Consider the following 27826-nt stretch of genomic DNA (forward strand, 5'->3'; position numbering starts at 1 on the left):
TTGAAAGAGACTTTTGAACAGTGAGTGAATGCCTGTATATTCACCACCTACAGCCTAGATTGCAATTAGATTTTGCTGTTCTTGCTTTATCTCATATCTGTTAAGCCTTCAGTCCACTGAAAAATTGATGTTATATTGTGATGCATTTCAAAATAACTTGCAGACATCAGTACATGTCATCACTAAGCATTTTAACATGTATGTCATTATCTAGAGTTTGGTATTTGTTCATCAATTTGAGGGGAGGTTAATGCATATGAAAGCCTTAAACCATGAGTCGCCTTTCCCTGAGTTTTGATAAGTACATACATTTGTATAACCCAAATTCTGTCAAGGTATGGGATACTGCCATCACCCCAGGAAGTTCCCTCATGTCCCTGCCCAGTCAATCTTTACCCTTTCCTACCCCACCAGCAACTACTCTTCCTAATGTTGGATGTTCATTCTGCCTTTTCTGGAACATTATATAAATGGAATCAGTGCAGTGTGTGTTCTTTTGTATAAGGCTTATCTGAAAGATTTTCCCTAGTGATTTAAAATGAATTTGGGGAACTCTATCAACTTCATCCAACTTCTATTTCACAGAGATAACTAGGAGTGGCAGACTGTAGAAGTCTCAGGGTGTCTGATGGATATTGGTAGTGTATTTGTATTAAGTATATGTAATTTTTTTTTTTTTTTTTTACTTCTTCAGTGTATATAATTTGGTGCTCAAAATTTCACATTCGTCTCCTCTGATATTACATGGCAAATGTTCCCCTGCAGAGTCTGAGGAGCCGATGGATACTGAAGAACCCCTTTCTCTCCCTGGCCATAGTGCTGAGGAAATCAATCCTGAGTGGGCGCCTAGGGTGTTTGCTTTGGGCCGCGTTAATCCGTAGCCAGACCCACAGTGCAGCGCACTGCAGTGGAATTCAAGCTGTGGAAGAGCAGGACCAACAAGGGAAGGTTGCTGGTGGTAAAAGAAAAACCAAAGAAAGACCAAGAGACAGATTTCCAAGTGTGTGAGAGAACTGCACCTCTCTGAGCAGCTTCCTCCTCCTCCTCACTCCTTCCCCAAACCAGCCTACTCCTGGAGAGAAAGTAGATTGCATCAATTGGACAGGAACCCAAATACATAATCCTCATTAATCTTTTAGAGTCTTGTCCCACTTATTAAAGCCCGTATTTGGTGCATAACCCAGAGTTCTGTGGCAGCAGTAACAAAGTTAATTGGAATCTAGGTCTCCCACCTTTTTTCTTCTTTCAGCAGTTTCTTGGGGCTTTTAGTGAAGAGTCCTTGCAGAGGAGGCTGTCCTGGCATGAGAAGGTCACTTGGCAAGTCTCCTTTACTTTCCCCCAAGTGGCCGGTCTGGGGCATGGGTGTTGGTCAAGGAAAGGGCCAGCTGGTAGTTGTGGGGTGCACGATACTCTGGGGAGCACGGTGGGTATCAGCCACCCAAGAGGTGTGTAAAGGATAAAAATGAGGAGGGGAAGGGGAGTTGGAGACTTTGATGGGGGTCAGGAAGTGTAGCCTGGGGCAGACACGCACAGGCTTTCATCTGAGCCTGTGTCCCAGACCAAAGGACAGGGACTTCAGAAACGTGACAGCTCTGTGGTCTCAGCCTCATAGGAAAAATGAGATTGAGAAGGAAGGTGACAATGTAAAAGGGATTCAGATGGGGATACTATAAACATGGCAAAGGTCCAAAGCCCCCCACCATGAGCCGGAGACTAGCTGTGCTCCATGGAGAAGAAGTGACTCATTGTTCGTGGAACTGCCTGGGGAGGGACAGCCCCCCCACCCAACCACCACTGCAGATACGCATTCATCCCCTGCCGGCCGCTGCTCCCCTCCCCCTCCAGTCCTGTCTCCCTCCCCTAAACACAGTTGACTGGGTTAGAAAATCAAGACAAATAATTTACTTCAATCCATCCTTGTCTTTTTTTTTTTTCTTTTCAGTTTTTTATTTTTTTAATTTTAAAATCCTTAATTCTTACATGTGTTCCCAAACATGAACCCCCCTCCCACCTCCCTCCCCATAACATCTCTGTGGGTCATCCCCATGCACCAGCCCCAAGCATGCTGCATCCTGCGTCAGACATAGACTGGCGATTCAATTCTTACATGATAGTATACATGTTAGAAAGCCATTCTCCCAAATCATCCCACCCTCTCCCTCTCCCTCTGAGTCCAAAAGTCCGTTATACACAGCTGTGTCTTTTTTCCTGTCTTGCATACAGGGTCGTCATTGCCATCTTTCTAAATTCCATATATATGTGTTAGTATACTGTATTGGTGTTTTTCTTTCTGGCTTACTTCACTCTGTATAATCGGTTCCAGTTTCATCCATCTCATCAGAACTGATTCAAATGAATTCTTTTTAACGGCTGAGTAATACTCCATTGTGTATATGTACCACAGCTTTCTTATCCATTCATCTGCTGATGGACATCTAGGTTGTTTCCATGTCCTGGCTATTATAAACAGTGCTGCGATGAACATTGGGGTACATGTGTCTCTTTCCATTCTGGTTTCCTTGGTGTGTATGCCCAGGAGTGGGATTGCTGGGTCATAAGGTAGTTCTATTTGCAATTTTTTAAGGAATCTCCACACTGTTCTCCAAAGTGGCTGTACTAGTTTGCATTCCCACCAACAGTGTAGGAGGGTTCCCTTTCTCCACACCCTCTCCAGCATTTATTGCTTGCAGATTTTTGGATTGCAGCCATTCTGACTGGTGTGAAGTGGTACCTCATTGTGGTTTTGATTTGCATTTCTCTAATAATGAGTGATATTGAGCATCTTTTCATGTGTTTGTTAGCCATCCGTATGTCTTCTTTGGAGAAATGTCTATTTAGTTCTTTGGCCCATTTTTTGATTGGGTCGTTTATTTTTCTGGAATTGAGCTGCAGAAGTTGCTTGTATATTTTTGAGATTAGTTGTTTGTCAGTTGCTTCATTTGCTATTATTTTCTCCCATTCAGAAGGCTGTCTTTTCACCTTGCTTATATTTTCCTTTGTTGTGCGGAAGCTTTTAATTTTAATTAGATCCCATTTGTTTATTTTTGCTTTTATTTCCAATATTCTGGGAGGTGGATCATAGAGGATCCTGCTGTGATTTATGTCTGAGAGTGTTTTGCCTACGTTCTCCTCTAGGAGTTTTATAGTTTCTGGTCTTACATTTAGATCTTTAATCCATTTTGAGTTTATTTTTGTGTGCGGTGTTAGAAAGTGATCTAGTTTCATTCTTTTACAAGTGGTTGACCAGTTTTCCCAGCACCGCTTGTTAAAGAGATTGTCTTTACTCCACTGTGTATTCTTGCCTCCTTTGTCAAAGATAAGGTGACCATATGTGTGTGGATTTATCTCTGGGCTTTCTATTTTGTTCCATTGATCTATATGTCTGTCTTTGTGCCAGTACCATACTGTTTTGATAACTGTGGCTTTGTAGTAGAGCCTGAAGTCAGGCAAGTTGATTCCTCCAGTTCCATTCTTATTTCTCAAGATTGCTTTGGCAATTCGAGGTTTTTTGTATTTCCATACAAATCTTGAAATTATTTGTCCTAGTTCTGTGAAAAATATGGCTGGTAGCTTGATAGGGATTGCATTGAATTTGTAAATTGCTCTGGGTAGTATACTCATTTTCACTATATTGATTCTTCCGATCCATGAACATGGTATATTTCTCCATCTATTAGTGTCCTCTTTGATTTCTTTCATCAGTGTTTTATAGTTTTCTATATATAGGTCTTTAGTTTCTTTAGGTAGATATATTCCTAAGTATTTTATTCTTTTCGTTGCAATGGTGAATGGAATTGTTTCCTTAATTTCTTTTTCTACTTTCTCATTATTAGTGTATAGGAATGCAAGGGATTTCTGAGTGTTGATTTTATATCCTGCAACTTTACTATATTCATTGATTAGCTCTAGTAATTTTCTGGTGGAGTCTTTAGGGTTTTCTATGTAGAGGATCATGTCATCTGCAAACAGTGAAAGTTTTACTTCTTCTTTTCCAATTTGGATTCCTTTTATTTCTTTTTCTGCTCTGATTTCTGTGGCCAAAACTTCCAGAACTATGTTGAATAGTAGCGGTGAAAGTGGGCACCCTTGTCTTGTTCCTGACTTTAGGGGAAATGCTTTCAATTTTTCACCATTGAGGATAATGTTTGCTGTGGGTTTGTCATATATAGCTTTTATTATGTTGAGGTATGTTCCTTCTATTCCTGCTTTCTGGAGAGTTTTTATCATAAATGGATGTTGAATTTTGTCAAAGGCCTTCTCTGCATCTATTGAGATAATCATATGGTTTTTATTTTTCAATTTGTTAACATGGTGAATTACATTGATTGATTTGCGGATATTGAAGAATCCTTGCATCCCTGGGATAAAGCCCACTTGGTCATGGTGTATGATCTTTTTAATGTGTTGTTGGATTCTGATTGCTAGAATTTTGTTGAGGATTTTTGCATCTATGTTCATCAGTGATATTGGCCTGTAGTTTTCTTTTTTGTGACATCTTTGTCAGGTTTTGGTATTAGGGTGATGGTGGCCTCATAGAATGAGTTTGGAAGTTTACCTTCCTCTGCAATTTCTGGAAGAGTTTGAGGAGGATAGGTGTTAGCTCTTCTCGAAATTTTTGGTAGAATTCAGCTGTGAAGCCATCTGGACCTGGGCTTTTGTTTGCTGGAAGATTTCTGATTACAGTTTCAATTTCCATGCTTGTGATGGGTCTGTTAAGATTTTCTATTTCTTCCTGGTTCAGTTTTGGAAAATTGTACTTTTCTAAGAATTTGTCCATTTCTTCCATGTTGTCCATTTTATTGGCATACAACTGCTGATAGTAGTCTCTTATGATCCTTTGTATTTCTGTGTTGTCTGTTGTGATCTCTCCATTTTCATTTCTAATTTTATTGATTTGATTTTTCTCTCTTTGCTTCTTGATGAGTCTGGCTGATGGTTTGTCAATTTTATTTATCCTTTCAAAGAACTAGCTTTTGGCTTTGTTGATTTTTGCTGTGGTCTCTTTTGTTTCTTTTGCATTTATTTCTGCCCTGATTTTTAAGATTTCTTTCCTTCTACTAACTCTAGGGTTCTCCAATTCTTCCTTTTCTAGTTGCTTTAGTTGTAGAGTTAGGTTATTTATTTGACTTTTTCTTGTTTCTTGAGGTATGCCTGTATTGCTATGAACTTTCCTCTTAGCACTGCTTTTATACTGTCCCACAGGTTTTGGGTTGTTGTGTTTTCATTTTCATTAGTTTCTAGGCATATTTTGATTTCTTTTTTGATTTCTTCTGTGATTTGTTGGTTATTCAGAAGTGTGTTGTTCAGCCTCCATATGTTGGAATTTTTAATAGTTTTTCTCCTGTAATTGAGATCTAATCTTAATGCATTATGGTCAGAAAAGATGCTTGGAATGATTTTGATTTTTTGAATTTATCAAGTTTAGATTTATGGCCCAGGATGTGATCTATCCTGGAGAAGGTTCCATGAGCACTTGAAAAAAAGGTAAAATTCATTGTTTTGGGGTGAAATGTCCTATAGATATCAATTAGGTCTAACTGATCTAATGTATCATTTAAAGTTTGCGTTTCTTTGTTAATTTTCTGTTTAGTTGATCTGTCCATAGGTGTGAGTGGGGTATTAAAGTCTCCCACTATTATTGTGTTATTGTTGATTTCCCCTTTCATACTTGTTAGCATTTGTCTTACATATTGCGGTGCTCCTATATTGGGTGCATATATATTTATAATTGTTATATCTTCTTCTTGGATTGATCCTTTGATCATTATGTAGTGGCCTTCTTTGTCTCTTTTCACAGCCTTTGTTTTAAAGTCTATTTTATCGGATATGAGTATTGCCACTCCTGCTTTCTTTTGGTCTCTATTTGCGTGGTATGTCTTTTTCCAGCCCTTCACTTTCAGTCTGTATGTGTCCCTTGTTTTGAGGTGGGTCTCTTGTAAGCAGCATATAGAGGGGTCTTGTTTTTGTATCCATTCGGCCAGTCTTTGCCTTTTGGTTGGGGCGTTCAACCCATTTACGTTTAAGGTAATTATTGATAAGTATGATCCCGTTACCATTTACTTTATTGTTTTGGGTTCAGGTTTATACACCCTTTTCGTGTTTCCTGTCTAGAGCATATCCTTTAGAATTTGTTGGAGAGCTGGTTTGGTGGTGCTGAATTCTCTCAGCTTTTGCTTGTCTGTAAAGCTTTTGATTTCTCCTTCGTATTTGAATGAGATCCTTGCTGGGTACAGTAATCTGGGCTGTAGGTTATTGTCTTTCATCACTTTAAGTATGCCTTGCCATTCCCTCCCATCCTTGTCTTTTCAAGGCCTGGTGCAATTCAGTCTGGGGGGAGAGGTGAAAAAATAACTCAGACCCTTTATCAAATGTGGGGAATCAAATTCCGCTCCGGGTGGAGGAGCCCTGTCTGCTGCTGAGGGCAGAAGACAAGAGATGGCAATGAATTCTTATGTGCTCTCTGGGCTGGGAGGTGGTGGCGGCAGCATCAGGGAGCCTCGCACCGCGGAGCAGCCAGTCTGGCATCGTCGGTCACTTGGTGGCAAGGGCTTGGGCCTCTGGGGAGGCGAGGACTCCTCCTGTGTGCCTGGGAATGGGGGGCACTGTCTGAGCAGGGCCGGCTGGCCTGAGGAGGGGGTTTGGCCCTGGTTCTTCACACAGAGAGCAGCCTCGGCCCCTTAGAGTAGTGCCATCGGTGGGGGATGGGGTGGGCACTGGCTGTCGACCTGTGGGCAGAGCTGCAGCGTCCTCACCTGAGAAATGGGGTGGCAAGTTCACTTGGCAGTGAGCTAGGCTGGGCAGGATTGTTGAGGGAAGTGGCCAGCAGGTAGTTGTGGGTGTGAGGTCCCTGTGCCAGCAACCCAGGGAGGTGGGGAAAAGATAAAAATGCAGAGGGGAGTTAGAGGATCCAGACTGAGGTCCAGAGGCGTCACATGCCTTTCCCCTCTTACCGTGTTAGTGAGGCGTTGAGGCTGGCCTGGGCATTTAACAAGTGGTAACTCGTTTGTCACCGGGTCCCTTCATAAACCAGCTCTGGGCAAGGCACCGTGTGGCCTTTAGAAGAAACAGCTTGATCCAGGGTCCTCCCCTGCATTGGGCCTCTCATGTCCCCGGGACACACCATAAAACAGCTAGTGGGGAAGTTACAGTGCAAGTGTGGGGTGTCTCCAGGCCAATAAAGGAGTCAGTCTCCGGGGCAGCAAAAGAGAGAGACAGCGTCCCCAGTCCTGGTGGTACAGGCCCAGTGGGACTGTGTGTTTTCCATCTCACAGGAGGGCCCTCAGGAGCTGTCACTAGTGAGAGGGTCCTCGGGAGCTGACAGCTCACTGGGCAATAGACGGGGGTGGGGGTAGGGGGGATGTGTCTGACATTAGGAGCCAAATTCAGTTCCAGAAACACCTCCCCTCATGTTCCTGCTTGCCCCAAGAGGTAGAAGAAAGGCGATCCCGTTGCCTTCCTGCTCTCGGTGAGGCTCATCTTAGGACCAGACTGATTCCTGGTCTCCCGACGTTTTTGCACATGGAGCCCATGTCCATCGCCCTTGCTTCTCACCTGTGCCACCTCCTAGGAGGGAGCCTCGCTGTCCCAAGGCTGTGGTCCTCCTTGGACTGCCTGTACCCAACTCACCTCCGGGGCATAGAAGACCCAGCAAAGCCCAGGAAGTACTTTTCCCCCAGGCGCTGTCTTCTCCCTCCCCTCACTCCCAGTGTCCACGGAAAAGCCGGGCATGATCTGAGTTGCTCCTGGCATCCAGGTGATGGTGACGGGAGAGGGAGCCTGTCTGTATATTATATAGAGTGTCTCTTCCTGCCGCCAGCGTGTGGGCACCGGGGTCCTGTGTTCTGAACCAGCAGATGGGAGAGGGCCTTGGCAGCAGGTCCCTAGTGTGTGGTTTTGGTTGTTTTCAGCCATACAAGGAACATATTTTATACAACCCAGGTAGGAGGAAAAAAAGAAAGCCTGAATACTTGCTGAAAATGGAATATTTGCAAGCATTTTATAGAATAGATGAGTCCATTATGGTGATAACTTTCAGGCTTTACTAAACACAAATACAAGCTCTTTATAGAGTTGACATGAAGTGCACTATTAAAGCGTGACCATTTCCCACCTCTCTCCAAAAATGTCACAGATCCTAAGCAATAAAAAACCAGAGAATGTTGAACTGTTCCGTTCTATTCTGCCAGCCTCTTCCCCCGACATTCCCCCGAGGTGCAGAATGTTTCTGGGAAAACAGCCTAATCAGATTGTTTCTTAACTCAAGCCTAAATAGTTAAACTACCCAAAGTGCGAGGATCAGAGCGGTATCTGCCTTCTGTGGCTGCTCCTCTGTCCAGAAATGACCACATTCCCCCTGTGCTGGTCCTGGGGCCCCAGGGCTGTGGCAGGGAGAGGTGATGAGGTCCAGCTCCTCCAGCCTCCACAGCCCGGGCTGAGGGCCTGGACAGGGCTGTGCCAGTCTCTGCCTGCACTTCCCTCCTCACCCTGCGCTCTCGCCAAGGCTGGAAGGGCTCCTGGGCTTCAGGTTGTTGGGAGAACCCTCAGATCCTCTGTAAACTAGAATCTTCGCAGCTGGCCTCAGCTGCCGCAGTTCACAGAAAACAAAGCGCACTTTCTAGGTTGGATGGCACAGCTCTGAGAGTGCCCTGTGCACCTGCTGCAGACCAAAGCGCCCAGCCGCTGGGGAGGCTGGACTCTTCCTGGCCACTTGCAGTTGTCCTGAGGGGCGACCCCTGGGGCATGTAGGAGGAAGCGGAGCAGAGAGGTGTCCAGCTCTGCTCTCCCTGACTTCAAAAGGGCCTTTGGCAGAATGTCATGAACTGGGCAACCAGGAGACACTGACTCTACAAGCCAGTGGGGGCCTTGGTGTTAGGTGATTAATCATATGATAATCATGAAATATATAATGTAGGAGACTTGACTTTATTTTAAAAGACACCTTGGAGTCACCTTCCACTTGAGCTTTTCCCACCCTGACTGTGGCCTTGGGAAAGTAGCTTTTCATTGTTGGCATTAACTAAGTGGACACTGGGCTTTTTCATCAGTCAGTTGCCCCTCTCACCATGAGCCGGGCCTGGTGGGTAGAAGGGCAGATAGAACACTCTGGATTCCATCCCTCCTGGTGTTTCCTGTGGTGGTTCTCCCACATTTACCCCCTCAGGCATCCCGGTTGGTAGGCCCATTCCAGAGATAAGGACCCAACACCCCATGTAAGGACATTTCCTCACCTTAGCAGCCTACTTTTCTCCTATAAATGCAGAAAAGGAAACAGAAGGCACCTCAGCAGATCTCTGTTGAGTGCCTGCTCTTTGCTCAGGTGTTAGGCTTCTGCACTGTAATGACCGGTGTGTCATCAGACACCAGGTTGGGCCTTGTGGCCTGGGAATTGGAGAGCAGTTTATCTGGAAGGCAAGCGCTGTCTCCACATATCCCAAAGCGTTTTCTGTGGAAGAGTAGGTGACATCAGGGGAAAAAGTTTAAATCTGTAGAAAGGTAAATGTTCTATAACTTGGTGCTTTCTGCAAATGGGGCGAACTGACTGGGAGAGTTAGCCAGGGCCCCCTCCCTGGGAGGTCTTTAGTCCCATTAGACTAAAGTGGTGTGGGAGCTGGGATTGTATGACCTGTGAGCTCCCTGCTGCTAACTCCAGATTCTGTGTCTGGAAGAACTCTCAGGAAATAACTAGGAATCACCTTACAGACGTACTTCGGTTCAAAAGTGTATGTGGAGCTGTATTCATTGTAGCACTGTTTAGAGAGACAATTGGGAACGCCACATGCGTGCCTCTTCTCCGAAGACTGGTCCGTCTAAAAAACGAAAAAAGTGTTCTTTTTGAACTGTGGCGAGAATTCCAGAATGTGTTATTAAGTGGAAAATCCGAGATCCAGAGCAGCACATTTGGAACAGCTCTGTCAGAGTTGGGGAGTGGTGTGGAGTTCAGTCACGTAATTGCTTACTTGCAGATAAACCTAAGAGATGCTTGAGAAGCTGGTTACGCTGGTTGCCTCCAGGGAGAGGAACTATAGGCAGCTCGGAGACAGGGGTCAGAAAGAGGCCTTTCTCTGAATAACCTTTTGCATCTTTTGAATTTTGAATCATGCAAATTATTACTTGTACGAAAATAAGTAAAAATACGTTGTAAAACTTTACTAGATCAGAGCGCTATGGACAACAGAAAGGGGGTGGGGAGCAAGCCAACTTTTTATTGAGCATCTAGAGCCAGGTCTTAGGCCAAATGCACTCGACAGGAAACGGGCAGGGCCAGAGGAAGGGGTGCTCTGGGGTGGGCTGGCGGGGGGCCTTCTCTTGGAGGGGCGTGGCAGAGCTGCTTCCCAGGCCCGCCTCTGGGCTGCCCCGGTCGTCTGGGTGAGAGGTGTTTCCCCTGCTTTTGCAGAGCTGGGGGTGAGAGGTGTTTCCCCTGCTTTTGCAGAGCTGGGGGCTGGAGTTCGTGGGCGCGTCTACAGTCAGGGGACTGCGTGCCTGCCTGAGCCAGCAGGCGTTTCGGTGGTGGAGGAGAAGACCTTCCTGCGCTCTGGCTGCCGGGTAGAGGAGGTGCTTATCCCGTGTTGTTCAGCCAGGCTCAAATGCTCTCCCTTTGTGTGCCAGCTGGAGGCTGGCTGGAGAGTTGTTATTTTTCTGACTGTCAGACCTAAGGCTCCTTACTTGCACTTAGAGGAAAAAGCATCCACGTCCTGGTACAGAAGGTCTTTTTTTCCTTTCTTTAGAAAAAGAGCAGTGAATGATCTCATTATCACCACTACGCTGGGGGCGGGGGCAGGGGCGGGGCGGGGGGCAGCTCCTCCTCCTGTCCCGCCTTGTCCTGCTCCTGGCCAGGTTTCCCGGAGCAGGGGCCTTGGATCTGGCTCCGAGTGACCAAAGCCAGATGGCTGGGACAGGTGGTCCATATGGGGGTGGGGGCGATGCTGGAGACATCTGGCTGCTCAGAGACCAGTTCTGTGTGCTGTGGTCCAGGGGAAGGACAAGTGTCTGCCCTCTTCTCCCCCGCAGTGCAGAGCTGTGTGCAGGACTGCCCACCTCCAGGGAGCAAAAGCTCCTCCGTTCAGGGTTACATGCCCATTCCAGGGCTCTGCTGGTCTGAGCTCTGGAAAATGTCCCCACACCTCAGAGCTGGTGGTCACGCAGTAGCAATTATCTGTAAGGTGCTTACGAATTGCCAGGCCCTGCTCCAGGTGCGAGGGGTTCAGCCCAGAACAGAGCTGGTGCAGCCTCCGTTCTCATGGAATTTAGAGTCTAGCAGGAGCCGTGGAGGGCGCCTGCCCTGGCCTGCTCTCGCACCCTCCACACGGTCTCCACTGGGTCTGGAAAGGCTGGAGGGTGGGGGAAGTGATGTATAAATTGCCTCGGAAGGGAGGCTCTTGGGTGTTTCCAGCAGCTGAGCCCCGATTGTTACCCACGCACTCCCTTCAGAGCACATCTTCAGACCCTCGGGGGCAGAGGCCAGAGAAGAGCCTTTCTTGACCTGAGTGTGAGCCCTGAAACCTTGCAGGTCGGTGCTGGACCTTGGCATCATCTGGAAAAATCCTGGAGGGCTACCCCTGCACGCGCTGCTGGTGAGCTGGCAGCGTGACTTGAGCCTCACAGCCTGTCTTGTTCCTTTCTCTTCCATCTCAGATTGAGAAGATCATGAGCTCTATTGGAGAAGGGATCGACTTTTCTCAGGAACAGCAGAGGATCTCAGGTACCGTACCACGCAGCCATTTCCCCCATGGGACGCAGCCCTCTCGCTCCCTTCTGGCTCAGACATTTCTCTGACCCAGAGGACAGACGTTCAGGGGTGAGAGAGGTCAGCCCAGACCACATCACACTCGGGTCTACACCGCCCACCCAGCTGTGATTTTAGGAGCCATGACTCCTTTTGCGTAGTGGAGGGGAGAGTGGACAGAGGCATCTTAGGCTGTCTGTGAAGGGATCGACTGCCGCTGTTTCTTTCCTGAGCGTGGGCTTCCTCTGGCTGGCTCACTGGGGGTGCTCCTTGAGTTGGCCCTGGCCTCCCGGGCGGCTCCGCTTCTCCCCGGGAGCGTGGCTCGGGCCCTCCTGACCCATGGCGGTGGCTGCCCCGGCGAGGGCTCTTCACCTGATCGCCTGGGAGGGCTGGATTTGCTTCTGCCTCCTCGTGTCTGTTTCTCCATTTTTCCATTTATTCGTCATGTTCACTTCAGAGCACTGTTACTTGGGGTATTCTTTTCATTTCAAAGCCCTACAGGTGAGCTCTACCTGCCTTTGAAACAAAGGCTCTAGGGAGGCCCTACCTAAGCTGTTTTCCTTGGTGGTAGAATTATGGTTATACAGCTTGCTCAGGTGAGGTGACATTCTTATGGTGCCTCTCAGAGCACCTCTCACACCCTCCCCTTAAGCCTCTGAAGGCCCTCTTGCCACCAGGGCACCTGGGCCGACAGCAGCTGAGGAGCTGGCCTCTTCCAATCATCAGGGAAGGCACCCTCTGCACTTAAGGGCGGCTTCCTTGTGCAGTCGGGAGGCTGTTTCCAAGACTGCTCTGTGAGCCCCTGGCCCTGGCAGGAAGTCCGGTGGATGATGGGGAAGTGTGCACCTCGGCGAGGAAGCTGCTGCTGAGGCCACGGGCCTTGTGGGGAGCCTCGGCCCTGTCTCAAAGCTGGATTCTAGATGCACGTGTGTCCAGGGCGAGGTACTCACTTCCTCTGAGCCCAGTTTCCTATCTACGACATTTCGATAATTGTACTGACCTCTTTTCATTTGTTAAGGATAAGTAATACATACAAATACTTGAGGTAAAGCGGTGCTTGTTTTTGTCCATGAAACAATTACTTCCTCCTATTGAGAAATGCACTGGTTCCTCGAGCCACCCTCCATTCAGCAGCCGTGTTTCCCTGGGCTCTAGCAGAGAAAGCCCGATTGGGTTGGGTCCATCTTTACCAGGAATGGATTATGTGGGCAGTCTGCACACGTGGCTCTTCTGGCTAAGAGTTTGTGGCTCTGTTTCGTGGCACTTTAATACATACAGTCTGGGGAGCTTAATTGTGGTTTGCAGGCTTTGCCAGGAACAAGTGTTTATTGGGGATAATGTTCAGGACCGAGACAGACACTGTGGCCATTTTCAAAGCTGTTCTCTAGGGGCAGCAGGGATGGGTTGGCTGCAGTCAGTTCAGTTGAGGCTGCTGTCCGCTTCCCTGGGCCCCTCTGCATCTGAGGAGCTTACATCAGTTGTGTGTGCTCGGGAGGTTGGCGCAGAAGCAGGCCGTTGCCTCTTGGCTTTGGTGAATCAGGAGATGTGACAGCCCTTCTGGAAAACACTCTTTTGGAAGAGTCCTTCTTCTTAGACTTGGTGACAGTGAGCCCTTTCCTTGCCCTGTGGGCCCCACCCTCCAAATCTCAGCCCCCATGAACCCACATGAATGGCGAGAGATGGTCCAGCTACCCTCCTAGGTTTCTGGGTCCCAACACACAGTGTTTTTAGTAGCACTGAGTAGCATCCTCCAGACCCCAGCTTAGGAAAGTTGAGGGTGAGTACACAAAAGTGGCCACTTGAGCAGAGGGTGCGTCCACCCGCACTGCAGAGTCCCAGCCTGCGGTGTCCGTGCGGCGACTGGACTGTGAAGGATGGAGTGGGGCCCATAACCTCGGTCCAATGTGTCAGGGGGGACTTTCCCCAGGACCTCAGGGAGCACCAGCCTTCGGCTAAGCCCCAAGTAGATTTCTTGTTCATTTTGAATGGTCAGCGTCAGATTTCAAACCGTCCTTGGTTTCTGGATCTAGGAGAGGAGACCTGGGCTCAGGGGTCGCCGTCCCAGGAGGAGGAGCAGACTCACAGGCAGGCAGCCCTTAGCTAAGCAGGGTGTTGCCCCCTGTGACTGGTTTCGCAGTCCTGAAAGCTGAGACCCCAAGGTGGTGCTTGAGTCTCACTCTTATTTTGGGCCGTGGGCCCCTGAGTGGCTGGCACTGGAGCTGGTGACCTGTATCCCCGACGGACCTGTTGCCAGCTCGTCCCACTGTCAGGAATCCAGGGAGGGCGGGCCTTGCTGCTTTCACCAACAGCCTGTGCTGTCCAGCCAGTGAAAGAAAACGCTTGACTTTCTTTTGCTGCCGTCAGCCGTTTCGGTGGTTGAGTAGGTGTTGAACGTGGGCTGCTCCAGGGGACCCTGTGTCCTGGGAGAGCAGCAGGCCAGCCTGCTGGGGGGCAGGTGTCTCCCAGCACGTTTAGAGGTGGCATGTAGTCCCTGGGTTTGGGTCTCCGCGGCTGGACTGGAGGTTTGGTCCCAGTTCCCACTTGCCCTTGGTGCCCCTGGCCGTGTCCTCCCCTGATTTTGGCCAGCCTGCTGTGGGCCTGGCGCTTCTCTGCTGGGTTCTCACAGCCTGGAGAGAAGCCACTTCCTAAGTTGTTGGGTGCACTCACCTGAGAACTCTGTTGTCCTGTCCTTATTGTATCACCTGTTTTTGTGATACCTCGTGGCTTATCTTCTTGGCAGAGAGGCACAGTCACTCCTGAAGTGATGGGGGGTGGTGTGACTTCACCTATAGGCTGTGTCCTTAGGAGAGTGTCACTCCTCTGTCCCGTCTGGCTGTCCTAGAAACTATCGGCCCAAACTGTAGGACGTTCCTTCTCTGTTCTCCCTGATCAGCTGTCTGCAGCCCCTGGAGCTGGAGGTAAAGTTCGGCCGCCTCTGGCTTTCGTACATGTGCACACTGGCCAGCAGCCGATACTGGAGGGTCTGTTGGAGAACTTGTCCTTTTGCTCCCGCGCTGGTGGCTGCTGTCTCCTTCTCCCTTGGTGGCAGCAGCAGCAGCTTCTGCTGCGATGTCCGATCCCTGATGTATTTTCCTGAGCGTGGAAGGGCGGGGGGGAGGGGGGGGGGGGGGGGGGAGGGCCAGACGTTAGGAGAGTGAGCAAGGACTGTGGAGCCGACAGCAGGCAGCGTGGAGCCCCGGAGCCTTTAGACAAAGCATTCTGCTGCGGTTCTGGATGCGCGCACAGCCACCAGCAGCAGGCGGGACTACGGCTGCCTGGCCAGGGGATTACGGGCAGGAATGAATCAGCGGCTGGGAGACACTTGATTTCACAGGCACACAGAAGCCCGCTGCTGAGGTTCCTAGAGCAGACGGCCCCGCTCTGGGGCAGGGGGCCCAGGCCGCCCCCAGACTCAGCATCTCGCAGAGCTGCTACCGTGTGCATCGGGAGGCTGGCCGCCAGGGCCCTGACCACCATCTGTTCTGCAGAGGACAGAGGAGGGGAGCCTGGGACAGTGGCTCACCAGGGTCTCCTACCTTAACCAAGCCACTTGGCCTGCCCACAGGGCAGAAAGTGCTGGGAACACCGCAAGACTGCTCCGGAGGTGACGTTTTGTAGTTGGTCCTCCTTTTTCCTTCTTTCATCTCTTCTTGCCCATGAGAACCGGAGAAGTAGATGGGGTTAAGGTGACCAGCTCAGAGCATCCACGGTCTCCCAGGAAGCGCTGAACTTTTTTCCTCCCTGCGCTGGCAGGCTCGCGGTCCTCCCGGAGGAGCAGAGCGAATGAGGTCCTCCCTTTCATGTTCATCTTCAGAGGAGGGGGGCAAGCCCCGGAGACGCTGGGAAGACAGCTGCCGCCTTTATCACTCGGCCAGAGAGAGAGCAGCGCCGAACGGGAAATAGGCTCAAGCCACTCCGATGACAGAGGACCGCTGCCTTTCTCTGTTGTGTTGAGCTGGGTTTTGTCTTCTTTAGCTGAGAACTGGATCTGCCCGCCTGCTTTCCACCCGAGCAGGCTAGTCACGGGAACAGCCACCGTCGGAAGAGGAAGATGAACGCCCAACCCCCGCCGCCCAGCCCCGCCCGGGAAGGCAGCCCGGCGGACAGCGACCTGCCCTGGGAGACAGCCCGCTCCCCTGCGGCGGCCGGAGTGTAGTGGGGTCCCGGCCCCCAGCCCTCGCCCATGCGCCCGCCCGGCCCGCGCCGCCCTAAGCCTCTGCGCACGAAAGCCTGGTGGCCATGGTTTGCTTGTTCCGGGACTGCTGGGGGAAGACAAGTAAAAGTCTCCTTTCTCCGCGGGCCGGGGTCCTGCTGCTTGGGCTGCATGCGCTGACTGCCCGGGGCCGGGCGCGGAGCCCTCGCTGTGCCTGTGTCCCTCCGCTGCATGAAGAGGCGCGCTCGCCCCTGACTGGCCTGGGCTGCAAGGTCGTGGGACTGGTCCCTCGTCCCCCGCCCCTTCTGGGGCCCGTGGGGACGGACTTTGTGAAATTCCTGCGTGCAGGCGGACAAGCGCCGACCCAGAGAGCCTGGGGGCTCGGCTCCCCTGGCCCCCGGGCAGCTGGACCCCAGGGGGCGTGGGAGTGGGCGGCGGCCGCCCGGTGCCCTTGTGCTACCCGCGGAGGAGGGGCCGCGGGCCCGCGCTCGCCTGCTCTGGTCCCGAGTGTGGCTGCTCCGTGGTAATGACGATGGTGTGGCGGTGCCATCTGTCTTCCTCCGAGTGCCGCTGCTACCGCCTCGATGGTTTCTCCCTTTTCAAGCGTCTGCCGATTCCTCTCTCGTCAGGTGCGCGGCCGCTGGAACAGAGCGTCGGGGAGTGGCTGGAGGCCGTGGGGCTGCAGCAGTATGAGAGCAGGCTGCTTCTCAACGGCTTTGACGATGTCCGCTTCCTGGTGAGTGCCCAGCCCTGGGGGAGGCCGCTCCCGCACCCCAGGCCCCGCTGGAGGTGGAAACTGTACGTAGACCTGTGTCCCAGGAAGAGGGGCCCGCGCGGCTGAGACCCAGCGGTGGCGCCGCATTGTCAGCACCGCTCTGGGCACACCCTGTCGGGAGAACTGTTTGCAAGTTCACATCAGAGAAGTAGCGTTCCTGACACATCCCTTGGGCCACTCCTGTCTCCCTCTCAGATCCCGGGTCTCAGATCCCAGCCAGACACCAGAAGCTCCCTTTGTTCCCCAAAACTTTACTGTCAAGCCTGTGGTCACTGAAGTCAGAAGGCTTCTGGCAGGAAGGCCTGGTAGTGGGCTGGTGGCCTCATGGGTGGCCCAGACAGGAGGCTGAGTGGGGGTGGGAAGGATCGGCTGCTTTGCTGAGGTATAACTTTGCACTCTCTTCTTGCAAAGCACAACAGCTCAGAAAGAAAAACCCAAGTGTCCTCTCTGTGGAGCAGGGGCCCCCCCGGACCCTGGGTCCAGACCCAGGGCTCCCTGTGGAGGTCCAAGAAGCAGCTGCGGGCAGGGTGCCCATGCCTGACCCTCCTCGGGAAGCCCTCCCCCGCATCGAGCGCCGTGGTGGGGACAGAGCTGACGTGTCCTGTTGGCACTCTGGGTGCAGGGAGGCGCTCACTGACTCTCCCAGCAGCCCTGAGATGTGCACTCACATCTGTCTTCGTTTTCCAGATCCAGAGCAGTGGAGTGTCTTGCTCACGCTCACATCTCTGGGAACTGGGGGGGGTAGGACACGAACCTGGCACTCCAGGCCCGAGGGTCCTGCTTTGCTGCCACGCACACGGCCTGTTTCTTACTGGTGGCTGAGGGGAATGGGAGTGGTGCCTTTTGGATGCTTGAAGTCGCCTTCTTGCCGGCGCTGTGTTGGGAGCTGGTTTGAGGTTCCTTTCTTCCTGGTGGGCCTGTCCCACCTCTCACGATTTCCAGGGTGCAGTCCCGAGTGGACACTGAGGTGCCTTCGCTCCCTGAAGCAGATCCCTGACCATGCAGCCCCCTCAGCCACCGTGATTGAGGGTGGTGGTCAGTGGACCCAGGGCTCCCCCTGCCCTTTCCTGTCCAGCATGGGTCTCTGTGGGGCTCTCACTGACGGGGTGGCATTGGGCACCTCACAAGTAGTGGGCCACCCAGGGAGCTGGCCCAAGGCACTACGGGGGACCCTGACTGGGACAGCTCACCCCACCAGGCTGTCTGTGTCCCAGGGCAGACAGCGAAGGCTGCTGCAAGCCACCTTCCCAAGCCAACTTGAGGCCAGTTATTTTTCAGCTTTTAAAAATACTAGGTTTTAAATAGCTTTTTTTTTTTTTTTTTTTAACTTGAACTGAGTATATTTATGGTTCTTATAACCTAATCCCTGACTTACCAGGTTCCTTGGGGAAGGCCAGCAAACCCAAAACGGAGGTGAGTGTTCAGCCAGTGAGTGAGGGCACTGGGCCCTCGATGCTCCGCTTCTGAGCAGGGCCCTTCCTCAGACTGGCCGTCAGGTGGGCGAGGGAGGGTGGCCGTGAGTGTCCCCTCCCTGCGCTGGGGGATCTTAGAGGCTGAGCTCCTGACTTCTCACCCCTCCTCCTGCTGGTCTGGAAAGGCTAAGGTTCCCATTCCTTGAGTATAAAAACTCCTTTAAAACTGCTTCTCTGCCCCGCCTTGGGCTCCAACCAGAAAGTAGCTGGGCCAGCACCTGGGGAAGAAGTCTGGCCCTGGGCCAGGCATCCACACATGATGCGGGGCCTCTGTCAGAACGCGCCTGTTCTGTTTGGGAAGGGGATCATTGAGGGAGGCCCGCAGCTCAGTTCTTCCAGGGCCTTCCAGGCCCCTCCTGCTGCCCTGGGTGCGAGCCGGTCCTCTCTGTCCTCTCAGTTCCAGAGGGGCGGCTGGCAGGCAGGAAGGCTGATTGTGCCTCAGTCTAGTGCATCGCTTCTCAGGCCTTCAGCGACCTGAATGGCCGTGCGCAGCATCCTGGGTGATTACATGTAAGTTGCCAGATGGGCTGCGAGGCTAATTAAGTTTTCATAACCAGAAAAGAGAGGATGAGAACACGTAAGAAGGGAGTGTTTTGTTTAGAAACATTCCCTCGTTACATATGGTATAACTTATACTGCGTTAGCTGGTGGCATTATCCTTGTGTGGTTTGGTTTTCAGTAGGTTGTAAATGTTTCCCTTCATTGTGAAATGCCCTGGAGACTTTTCTACAAGATGCACAAGTGGCTGCCAGGAAGCCAGCCAGGCTCTAAATGTAGTAGGAACGTCTGAGACCAAGGGCTGCTATGGAATCTCCCTGTGACGGGGTCCTCTGAGTTGTGGGAGGAGTCTAGGGCGTTTGCGAGAGTCACTCGGCTCCCTCCCAGGGGAGAGGGGACCTTAACACCACGTGGTCTCATCGTCCCCTCTGTGCCCGAGGTCCTTCCAGATGAGCTCTGCCCTGTTCCCAGGGACGGGCCCTCCCCCTTGCAAAGGCACAGCCCCTTTATGCTCTAGATCGCTCAGGCAGGTTTAGACCATTCTTTATATTGAGCCAAATCTGTTTCCTTGTGGCTTCTGTCCCTGGGTCCAGGTTTACTTTTGGGGGCCACGCAGAGCACACTTAGGCCATGAGAAAATGGAAGATCTCCGTCACGGCCTCCTGGGTCCTGTTTTGTCTAAGCTCAACACCCTCTTTTTCTTGGCTCTTCCTCCTGTGATGTGAGGCCTGAGCCGGATGAGTGAGTGCTGCAGTTTGAGCTTGATTCCTACTGTCTCGCCCACAGGGGGCAGGGGCTGCCCTTCCTGGCTCACACGCCTGCCGGCCCGCCCACCACGCTGGCTCGAGCATCGAGCATCGCGTAGCCAGTCCCATTTGCTTCACCACAAATCTCGTCCTCAGGAAATGGGCTTTTTCGGGAGAAGGGAGGAAATGCATTTAATCAGCACAGAAAGAAGGTAATTGGTGGTTGGCGAGTGTGCAGCTCAAGCGGGCTGATGCAGGTCCAGTATCTGGAACTCGGCCTGGCCTCCCCTCACTGGAGTGTTGTGGAGTCAGCAGCAGCGCTCCTCACGCTGGGGTCGGGTGGATTTTTAGAAAGGTTCTCAGGACTGTCTGACATGCAGAAACATTCACCTTGGAGTGCTGAGTGAAGAAACTGAGACACAAAAATCCGTGTGCAACATGATATTAATTTTCAAAATAGGAAGCATCTCGAAGTGCAGGGAGTAAGCCAAAAATGTATTCTACTGTTCGTTATCTCAGGAGGATTATGGCTTTGTTTCCTTTTTGAGAGTGAAATAGATTTTCTGCGTTTCCTACAAGGAATGGCTCTGAAATCAGATAAGCAGATACTGTGGGCATCCTAACAAATTTGACAGGCTAGCTGGGAGAACGCGCACACACAGCACTGGTAACAGCGGCGAGTGCTAAGTGCTGGGCGCGGAGGAGGTGCCTGTCTCACCCAGGGTTCACCGCCTGCCGGGCACCAAGCTGGCGCCCAGCCCTGAGGCGTGTACCCATCAAGTTGCAAACAGGGCGCTGGGCCCAGAGGGTGGAGGCACTGCCAGGAAGTGGCAGAGCCGGGACACTTGCCCAGAGCTATCTGACTTTGAACCCCTACATTCCCCGTGCCATCCTGGGGGTTCTGTAGAGGCTGCAGGAGCTGGAAAGACTCTAGGGAGAGGCCCCCACTGTCTGTGGTGAGCTCGAGGCCAGCTCGAGGGCAGAGACGGGCAGGACCCAGAGAGGGCAGCGAGGGGGGCTGGGCCTGATGTTGAGGGGCCTCAAAGGCCACTCTCTGGGGGGCCCCCACGATCTCTGAGCTCTGGGTATAGGGGGAGGGATCCTGTGGTTGTGCCTTCGCCAGGCAGGGCACCAGGGAGTCAAGGGTGCGGACAGCATGGTTGAGTGGGGAGCGGGCATGTGGCAGGTGCTCGAGGCTGGGAGTTTGGACAAGCGGAGAATGGGAAGGAGTCAGCAGCAGCTCAGGCTGGGCTGGAAACGGAGGCTGAGCGGCAGGCCTGTGCCTCTCCGGGGCAGTGCTGAGACAGCCTCGTGCGCCTCCCGTTGGTTTATTTCTCCCCCCTGCCCATGTTTTCCTGATGGACCAGCTGGTCCCACATGTAGGGGAGAGATGGCAGGTGAGCAGGACCAGCCCCTGTGAGCGCTCAAGGCACGAACTTGGCCAGGGGCTCCTTCTGTACTGGCTTCTCTGAAGCTTCCCAGCCAGGTTCCCAGACCCTCGAGCCCCGCTTCTTGCTGTACCCCCAGAGCAGCCTCACTGTTCACCCTGGAAGCCAGGCTGTGCCCTTGGGTTCCCGCCCAGGCTCCCCCCGCAGCTCTTCATCCCCCTCCGACGTCTCTGCCTTGGCCTCTCCTTGCCCTGCTGTCAGGCTGCCTCCCCGCCTCACCGTCTCTCCAGCCAGGGCTCGGGGAGCTGACAACTCTGGGGCAGGGGCGTTTCTGTGCCCCTGTGTGTAGCAGGGCCCGAGAGGGAGAGTTTCCTCACCTGGCTCATTGGACGGATGTGGACCTAAGGCTTTGGAAGGAATCCGTGCAGTTCAGTTCAGTCGCTCAGTCCTGTCCAACTCTTTGCGACGCCATGGACTGCAGCACGCCAGGCCTCCCTGTCCACCACCAACTCCTGGAGCTTACTCCTTTGGAAGGAATATTCTTAGACGAGTGTGGATCCTGCCTCCTGTGCTAACTCAGTTCTGTAGTCACTTAAGAACTTAGCTCCTCGGTATCCCAGGGGCTGCTGCTTCCTTGTCTCTGTAGAGCCCTTGAGCCTTGAGACCAGAGCCAGGCTCCCTTTGGGCCCCTTCCCAGCGCGTGCGCTCTCTTGCTTCCCCGGAGTTACCCAGAGGGCCAGCAACTGGAGTTACTTAGCATCCAGCTCCGCGTGCCCCCATGCGGCGCTGGCTTGCTCCCGTCCCCTTCATAGTGGAGTTTGAGAGCCGTTTTCTTGTCTGTTAATTTAACTAAGTGCACTTAGGATGGAGTTGGAGTGGTGAACACATCCTGTCCTGTAGCTTCCGGGTCTGGGCTCTTCGGGTGAGCAGCCACTGGGGCCTGTGTCTGGCATCTCAGCACGTCTCTGTGTTCGGTTAGTCGACTCCCCAGGGTGCATGTGCAGGAGTGCAGCGGGCAGAGCAGTAGGGCCCATGTGTCCCTGGCAGACATCAGCTATGACTCAGGTGTCCCTGAGGCCCGTCTCAACTCCCAGGTTCCGTGGACAGCACACCCAGGACCCCGGGGGTGTCACTTGCTCAAGGCTGCTCCTCAAGCAGAAGCCAGGTCTCCTGGGCCCAGAGCAATTCCCTCGCCTCGCACTCTGGTGCCCTACAGCCCCCTCTCCCAGGCAGATGCTGTGACTGGACCACAGGTGGAGCCAGCAGGCTCGGCCAGTGCAAGGCGCCGTCTGGGCCAGCAGACCATTCCTTCCGCACTCTGTGTCAGGGCCGGTCTACAAGAGGCTGGGGTAGAAGCTGATGGGGCTCAGGCCCTGGGGACCTCCACCCTCAGGGAAGATCCAGGGCCTCAGGCAGCTGGCTGAGGTCACAGTTGAGGAAACTGGACAGGGAAAAGCTTAGGAGAAAAGATGGGGCCTAATCACCTGCCCTGAGAAGCAGCTGGGAGTCAGGAGACCTGGGTTTCCTCCAGCTCCCCTGCATGATTTCAGGCAGGTTACTCTGTACCCACTCCCCATCCCTGTCCCACAGGATCTCATTTCACTGCTTCCTTCTGCACGTAAGCTCTGAAGACGGCACAGTGTTAGCTGTGGTCACCCAGAGCAGCCACTGAGACTGGCCATGGACGAGTGTGAGAATGTGAGGTGGGAAGGTGGTGAAGCCTGCTTTGGGTGGTCTTGGATCCAGGCCCCTTGACTCTCACTGATCTGGGCCTGCACTGGTGGCTTGAAGTGACTATGGCATCTTGACATCAGATAAGGCCTCGGCAAGGCAGACATTCAGGGGTGATGGGCAGTAGATGGGCAGGAGGAGACTGCGCCTGGAACAGAGAGAAGGGGGGCCCTGGGGCCCTTCCTGGGAGAACAGGGCCATCAGGGGTGTGGCTTCCCTCCACCGGGGAGGAGAGCCATCCCTGACAGCCCTCCCTGGAGACTGACCGGGGGAGACGGCCTCTGGATCTAGGAGCTGGTAGCTTTTGCGGTTCGTCCTCATCTTAGAACTAGTTGCTCCCGGTTACCCTTGGTGTTCTGTCTCTCTAGCTGAGGACGGGGCTGGGCAGGGTGGGATGGGGGTCAAGGCTGAGCTGCTCCTGCTGCGGAGGACGGCGAGCTTTTTGTAGGGCTCCCATGAGCTGGGGACGGCGTCAGTCTGGGAAGTCCTGTGACCATGCCCCAGGGAGGCGGGGGTCGGTGAGGCCAGGCAGCAGCAAACAGGCGCACGCAGGAAGAGCTGCGGAGTGCTGGTTCCTGCCAGCAGGTCAGCGCTCAGCGCCAGGGATTCGTTACTTAGCCTGCACAGGCTGGTGGCTTTGTTCCTGTTTATAAAGTTCTGACGTCGTGAGGGATTTGAACCCAGTTCTTCTTCGGCTGCACTGGGTCATGTTGCTCCGTGCGGGCTTTTTCTAGTAGCAGTGAGGGGGGCTCCTCTCGAGTTTGGGTGAGCAGGCCTCTCGTTGCAGTGGCTTCTCCTGTGGAGCTTGGGCTCTAGGGCGTGTGGGCTCAGGAGTCGTGGCACACAGGTTTAGTTTGTCTGCGGCATGTGAGATCTTCATTCCTGGACCAGGGAGTGCGCTGCACAGTGGATTCCCAGCTACTTGGACCACCAGGGAAGCCGGAACCCAGGTCTTACTCTCTTATACCACAGCTGCCTTGCCTAGTGGGTAGAGCACAGGAAGCCCCGACCCCTGGATGAGTGGCCACATGATGCTTCAGGAGCATGGCTTCTGTTTTCCATCTTTATTCAGGCTTGTAGGCCACAGAGGTGAGCAGCAGAGCCCTGCCCCTCTCCGCTTCCTCTTCCTTCTCCCAGTGGTCCTCCCCACTCTCCCTGGGTCAGCCCCCCACTCCCCAAGCTCCCTGGGTCTGGGGCTGTGGTTTGGGGAAGACGTGTGCTCTCCTCGCTCTCCCTTCCAGCCCACCCACCACCGCGTACCTGTGGCCACTCAGCCTGGGAAGGTGGTCCTGGCTCAGACCAGGGTCCTGTCCTGTCTGTGCTCAGCGCCCCGCGCCCAGATGACTCTGCCCCCCGCAGCCCTGTTGCTGTGGCCGCTAATGCGCCTGGGGACCGCAGAACACCGTGTGGGAGCGGGGGCAAGGTGTCTGGCGGCGGCGGCATTACGGGGGGGCGCCCTGGAGAGGACGCAGTCCTTGGGGGTCCATGGCAGACAGTTCAGTGTGCAAGCGTGTCAGCATGTGAGAAGGCAGGTTAAGTAAATAATACATAGACCACCGTCCCAATTTTGCCAGAATATTGTCACTGAGAAGACTTCACCCAAATGGTAAGCTTGGTCCCCCACCCCCACCAGAGGCAATGGATTTATAAGGGGCTTTTACATTTTTCTTTATCCTTTTTTATTTTCAGAATTTTCAAAAATAAACTTACAACTTTTCTACTTAGAAAAACATTTTTTTCTCCTTTAATACGAGGGAGAGATTGAAGCAGGGCCCAGTGGAAATCTACAAAGTCCTGGAAGGCAGAGAAAGCATAAGTATCACGTTGAACCAGCCAGGACCCAAGGAAGCGCTTAGCTACCCCCTTGGTGCCCAGCGGCTCTGGAGGAGGCCGGGGGCCCCGTGGTCGCTGACCTAACTGCTCAGGTGTTAAGGAGCCTTCTTAGCAGCTCAGGCAGGCCCCACAGATCAGTACAGCCAGGGGTGTGGTGACTGTCAGCCGCTCAGCACACTCAGCTGGCTCCTCCCTCATCCTCCCATCCTCCCCTCCCCTAATTTGAGAAATCTGCTCCTGAGGTCTTCATCTGCATTCTGTGTGCATCGAGGGAGCCCCCCACCCCTCGCCCCAGCACACTTATCCTTCTGGAACAGCTCTTCCCACCGTCCCTGTTCCTTGAGGCCCAAGAAAGACTGGGGTGAGGCGGGCAGGGGGAGAAGCAGCATTGCCAGGCTTTTCTCCGGAGGCCCAGTAAAGCTGGGGACAATACCTCAGTCTTATTCTTTCTCCCCCAAGAGAGGAGGTTTCAGCCTTTGGTTTTTTTTTTTTTTTTAACGACTCCCGGCAGGAGAAATGGCTGAATGATTGTCTGAGAAGAGAGAGAAGCCATACAGAATATGGAAATTAGGCTGGAGGGGGCAGGCCAAGTGAAGAGTCTGGAACTACTGCTGAGGGACAAAACCCCTCCCGAGGAATCCAGTCTAGAGCAGCTCTGCCCAGTGGGCCCTCTCCCGTCAGAGCTCACAGGCCTTTGTTGGAGCAGAGGTCAAGTCCTGCCAGGGCTGACACTGGCCGTGGTGGGGCAAGGTGGGCAGAGCCCAGGTGTGCCATCTCCCAGCCTGCCTTTCCACAAGCTGGCACGCTGCATGCACACGCCTCTCCAGGAGGAGACAACGGGACATTGCTCCCGCCGGTCCCCTTTCCCTTAGGGATGGAACCCAACCAAGCCAAGCATCAGCAGTTCTGCTTCAGATTTCACTTAGACTTGGAAACTTTATTAAAATCTCAGGAAATCTCTGTTCACTGAAATGCTTATTAGGCCAATGAGCTGTTCTGCTCGGTTAGCTCCCTAACTGTTGGCTCACTGGGAACTTGGAACGCGGACTGGCATATAGTCAGCTCTTGGTCAGCATTAGTGTGGCAGGTGAACAAAGTAGGAGGTTCCCTTTCCCCATAAACCTCCTTGTGAGAAGATTTCTTCCTCAGCCAGGAGAGTGGAGTAACTTCCAGAATGTTTCCTGTCTTCGAGGATTTGGGGGCCTGATAGCCACACACAAACTAATCCCACAGAATGTAGACATGGCAGGTTTAGGAACTCAGGACCCTGCACTGTGCCCAGGGCGTGCTCCGGCAGCTGTTTGCTCTGACTTTCCGTCACATCCTTTGGGACATCTGCCTCTTTCTCCTCAAAGCTGCATCCGCCCCCATCCTCTTGCCTGGAGGTCTGGCTCATGACGGCCTTGTCTCCAGTTGGATCTGGTTTCCTGGTGGTAAGGCTTCAGTTCAGTATTAGCGGTACCCTAAACATTTGTGAAGGCTTCTGAGGGAATGTCGGGGTTGCAGTGGGTTTTCAGAGCGTCGCTGCAGTGCCGCCTGCTCAGAGGCTCACTCTCAGGTCCTCGCTGAGGGGCCTTCATCGTCACGCAGAAAGCCCGCCCCCCTCTCCCCCACCACTTTTCCCCGCCAGCACACCCTAGACTTGGGCCCAGAGTGACGACAGGAACTCGGCGTGGTAACTGTTGGATTCAGGGGTGACTTGGGAGCTGGTCAGATGTGGAGTGGTGCCAGGACCCAGGGGACTCTCTGCAGGCCCAGGGATCTCTAGGGTCCCAGCAGAGGGGTGTGCCCTGCAGCCTGAGCAGAGCAGTCCGGCTTCAGAGCTGTCTTGCTTGCGGCCTGTCCTCTGTGAGGCCAGATTTCTATCGCCAGGCACAGGCTCTCGGGAGGCTCCCACATCAGCAGTCACTGCAGCTTAGGCACACAGGTGAAGCCACCAGGTAATGGTCTGCATGAGCTGGCCCGGCTTACTAACCTTCTCTCTGTAAAGCGGGCATAAATGATACCCACCTCAACAGAATAAAAAGTCCGGAAAAAATCCTAGAAACAGGAATTTAGGACACATCAGAAGTCATTTCACGTTGGTAGAGAAAAGATAGCTCATTCAAGAAATAGACAATCTGCTGCCTGGAAAAAAAAATACTAAGTGGACCCTTAAACCTTATGTTAAAATAAATTTGAGGTAGATTAAAGATTGGATTGTAAAAAATGAAACTGTGAAGTTTCAGGGAAAAACTGAAAGAAATGTTTAAAAATCCCAGAAAGGATTTTCTAAGCCTGATGGAACTTTAGAGAAGCTCCGTGAGACAAGTGGGTGTGTTCCCGTGCGAGCAGACAGGTTCCGCCTGAACACAGCCAGCGCAACAGTTCAGAGGCAGCGGCAAACAGGAAGGACACGCACCCGGCTCTTCATAGCTAAAGGGTTCGTTTCCTCACTGTGTAAAGCGTTCCTGCAGATCAAGTGCAGGATAAAGTAATTCCCGAAGAAGTAGCTGTGGCTGCTCCCAGCACCCAGCCCAGAGCTGCATGGACACAAACATTGGGCTGAACTCAGCCCCACAGGTCACTGGTGCTCTCCGGGCCTCAGCTTCCTGAGTGGTAAAATGGGATAACAGTAGTCCCCATTATTCAGTAGTTCAGCAAGTGCAAAGCGTGTCGCACATGGAGGGGGGCAGTAAGTGCTGTGAATGTACTTGACAGATAAAATGTGAAAGGATGCTTGGGCTCACCTACGAGTGGGCCGACCTTGTGTTAAGACACGCAGTGAGAAGCCATTTCCAAACAGCTGCCCTGACGAGAGTACAGATGCCTGTCCGCCTTCTAAACACACATACCCTTGCCCAAGCAATTTCTTTTATACCCTTTTTTGAAAATTTAAAATCGAAATAATAGTTGACATGTGATATTAGCTTCAGGTGTACCGCATAGTGATTTGGCGTCTGATGCACTATGAAATGACCACAGTAAGTCTAGTGACCGTCTATCACCGTGCGAAGTTATTACAGTATTATTGACCGTATTCCTTAGGCTGTACGTTATATCCCCGTGGCTTCTTTATTTTGAACTGGAGGTCTGTACCTCTTAATCCCCTTTACGCGTTCCCCTCCACCTCACGTGATTCCCCTCTGGCAACCACCTGTTTGTTCACTTTATGAGTCTCTCTCCATTTTGGTTGCTTGTTCATTTTTTAGACTCCACGTAGAAGTGAGATCATACCATACTTGTCTGTTTCGGCATAATGCACTCTGGACCCCATCCACACTGTCACCAATGCCAAGATATCATCCTTTTTTTAAAGCACGGCTTCACTTATCTTGGCTGTGCTGGTTGGTGGTTGTGGTGCACAGGCTTTCTCCAGTTGGGGAAAGGGGGCTACTCTCTCCGTGTGGGGTACGGCCTGTGGGGCACCCAGGCTGCAGGAGTCGTGGTTCAGGGGCCCCAGAGCACAGGCCCAGTAGTTGTGGCGCACAAGCCTACTTGCCCTGCGGTGTGTGGCATCTTCCCAGAC

General features: G+C 52.6%; 1 protein-coding gene across 10 annotated transcripts in view; it reads left to right on the forward strand.

The window, feature by feature from the left end:
• ANKS1A (ankyrin repeat and sterile alpha motif domain containing 1A) overlaps positions 1 to 27826 on the forward strand; it is a 171947-nt gene that overhangs the window by 132446 nt on the left and 11675 nt on the right. For 9 of the 10 annotated variants that reach the window (XM_042237560.2, XM_042237561.2, XM_027958432.3 and 6 more), the window contains 2 exons: positions 11632 to 11698; positions 16505 to 16611. In XM_042237560.2, the coding sequence (XP_042093494.1) occupies positions 11632 to 11698; positions 16505 to 16611 (174 nt within the window). Of the gene's footprint in view, positions 1 to 11631; positions 11699 to 16011; positions 16612 to 27826 lie in introns of those variants that run through there. The other variant, XM_042237565.2, reaches the window with a different exon arrangement.

The sequence above is a fragment of the Ovis aries genome, chromosome 20 (assembly GCF_016772045.2).
Source record: "Ovis aries strain OAR_USU_Benz2616 breed Rambouillet chromosome 20, ARS-UI_Ramb_v3.0, whole genome shotgun sequence".
In the NCBI taxonomy this organism is placed as follows: Eukaryota; Metazoa; Chordata; class Mammalia; order Artiodactyla; family Bovidae; genus Ovis; species Ovis aries.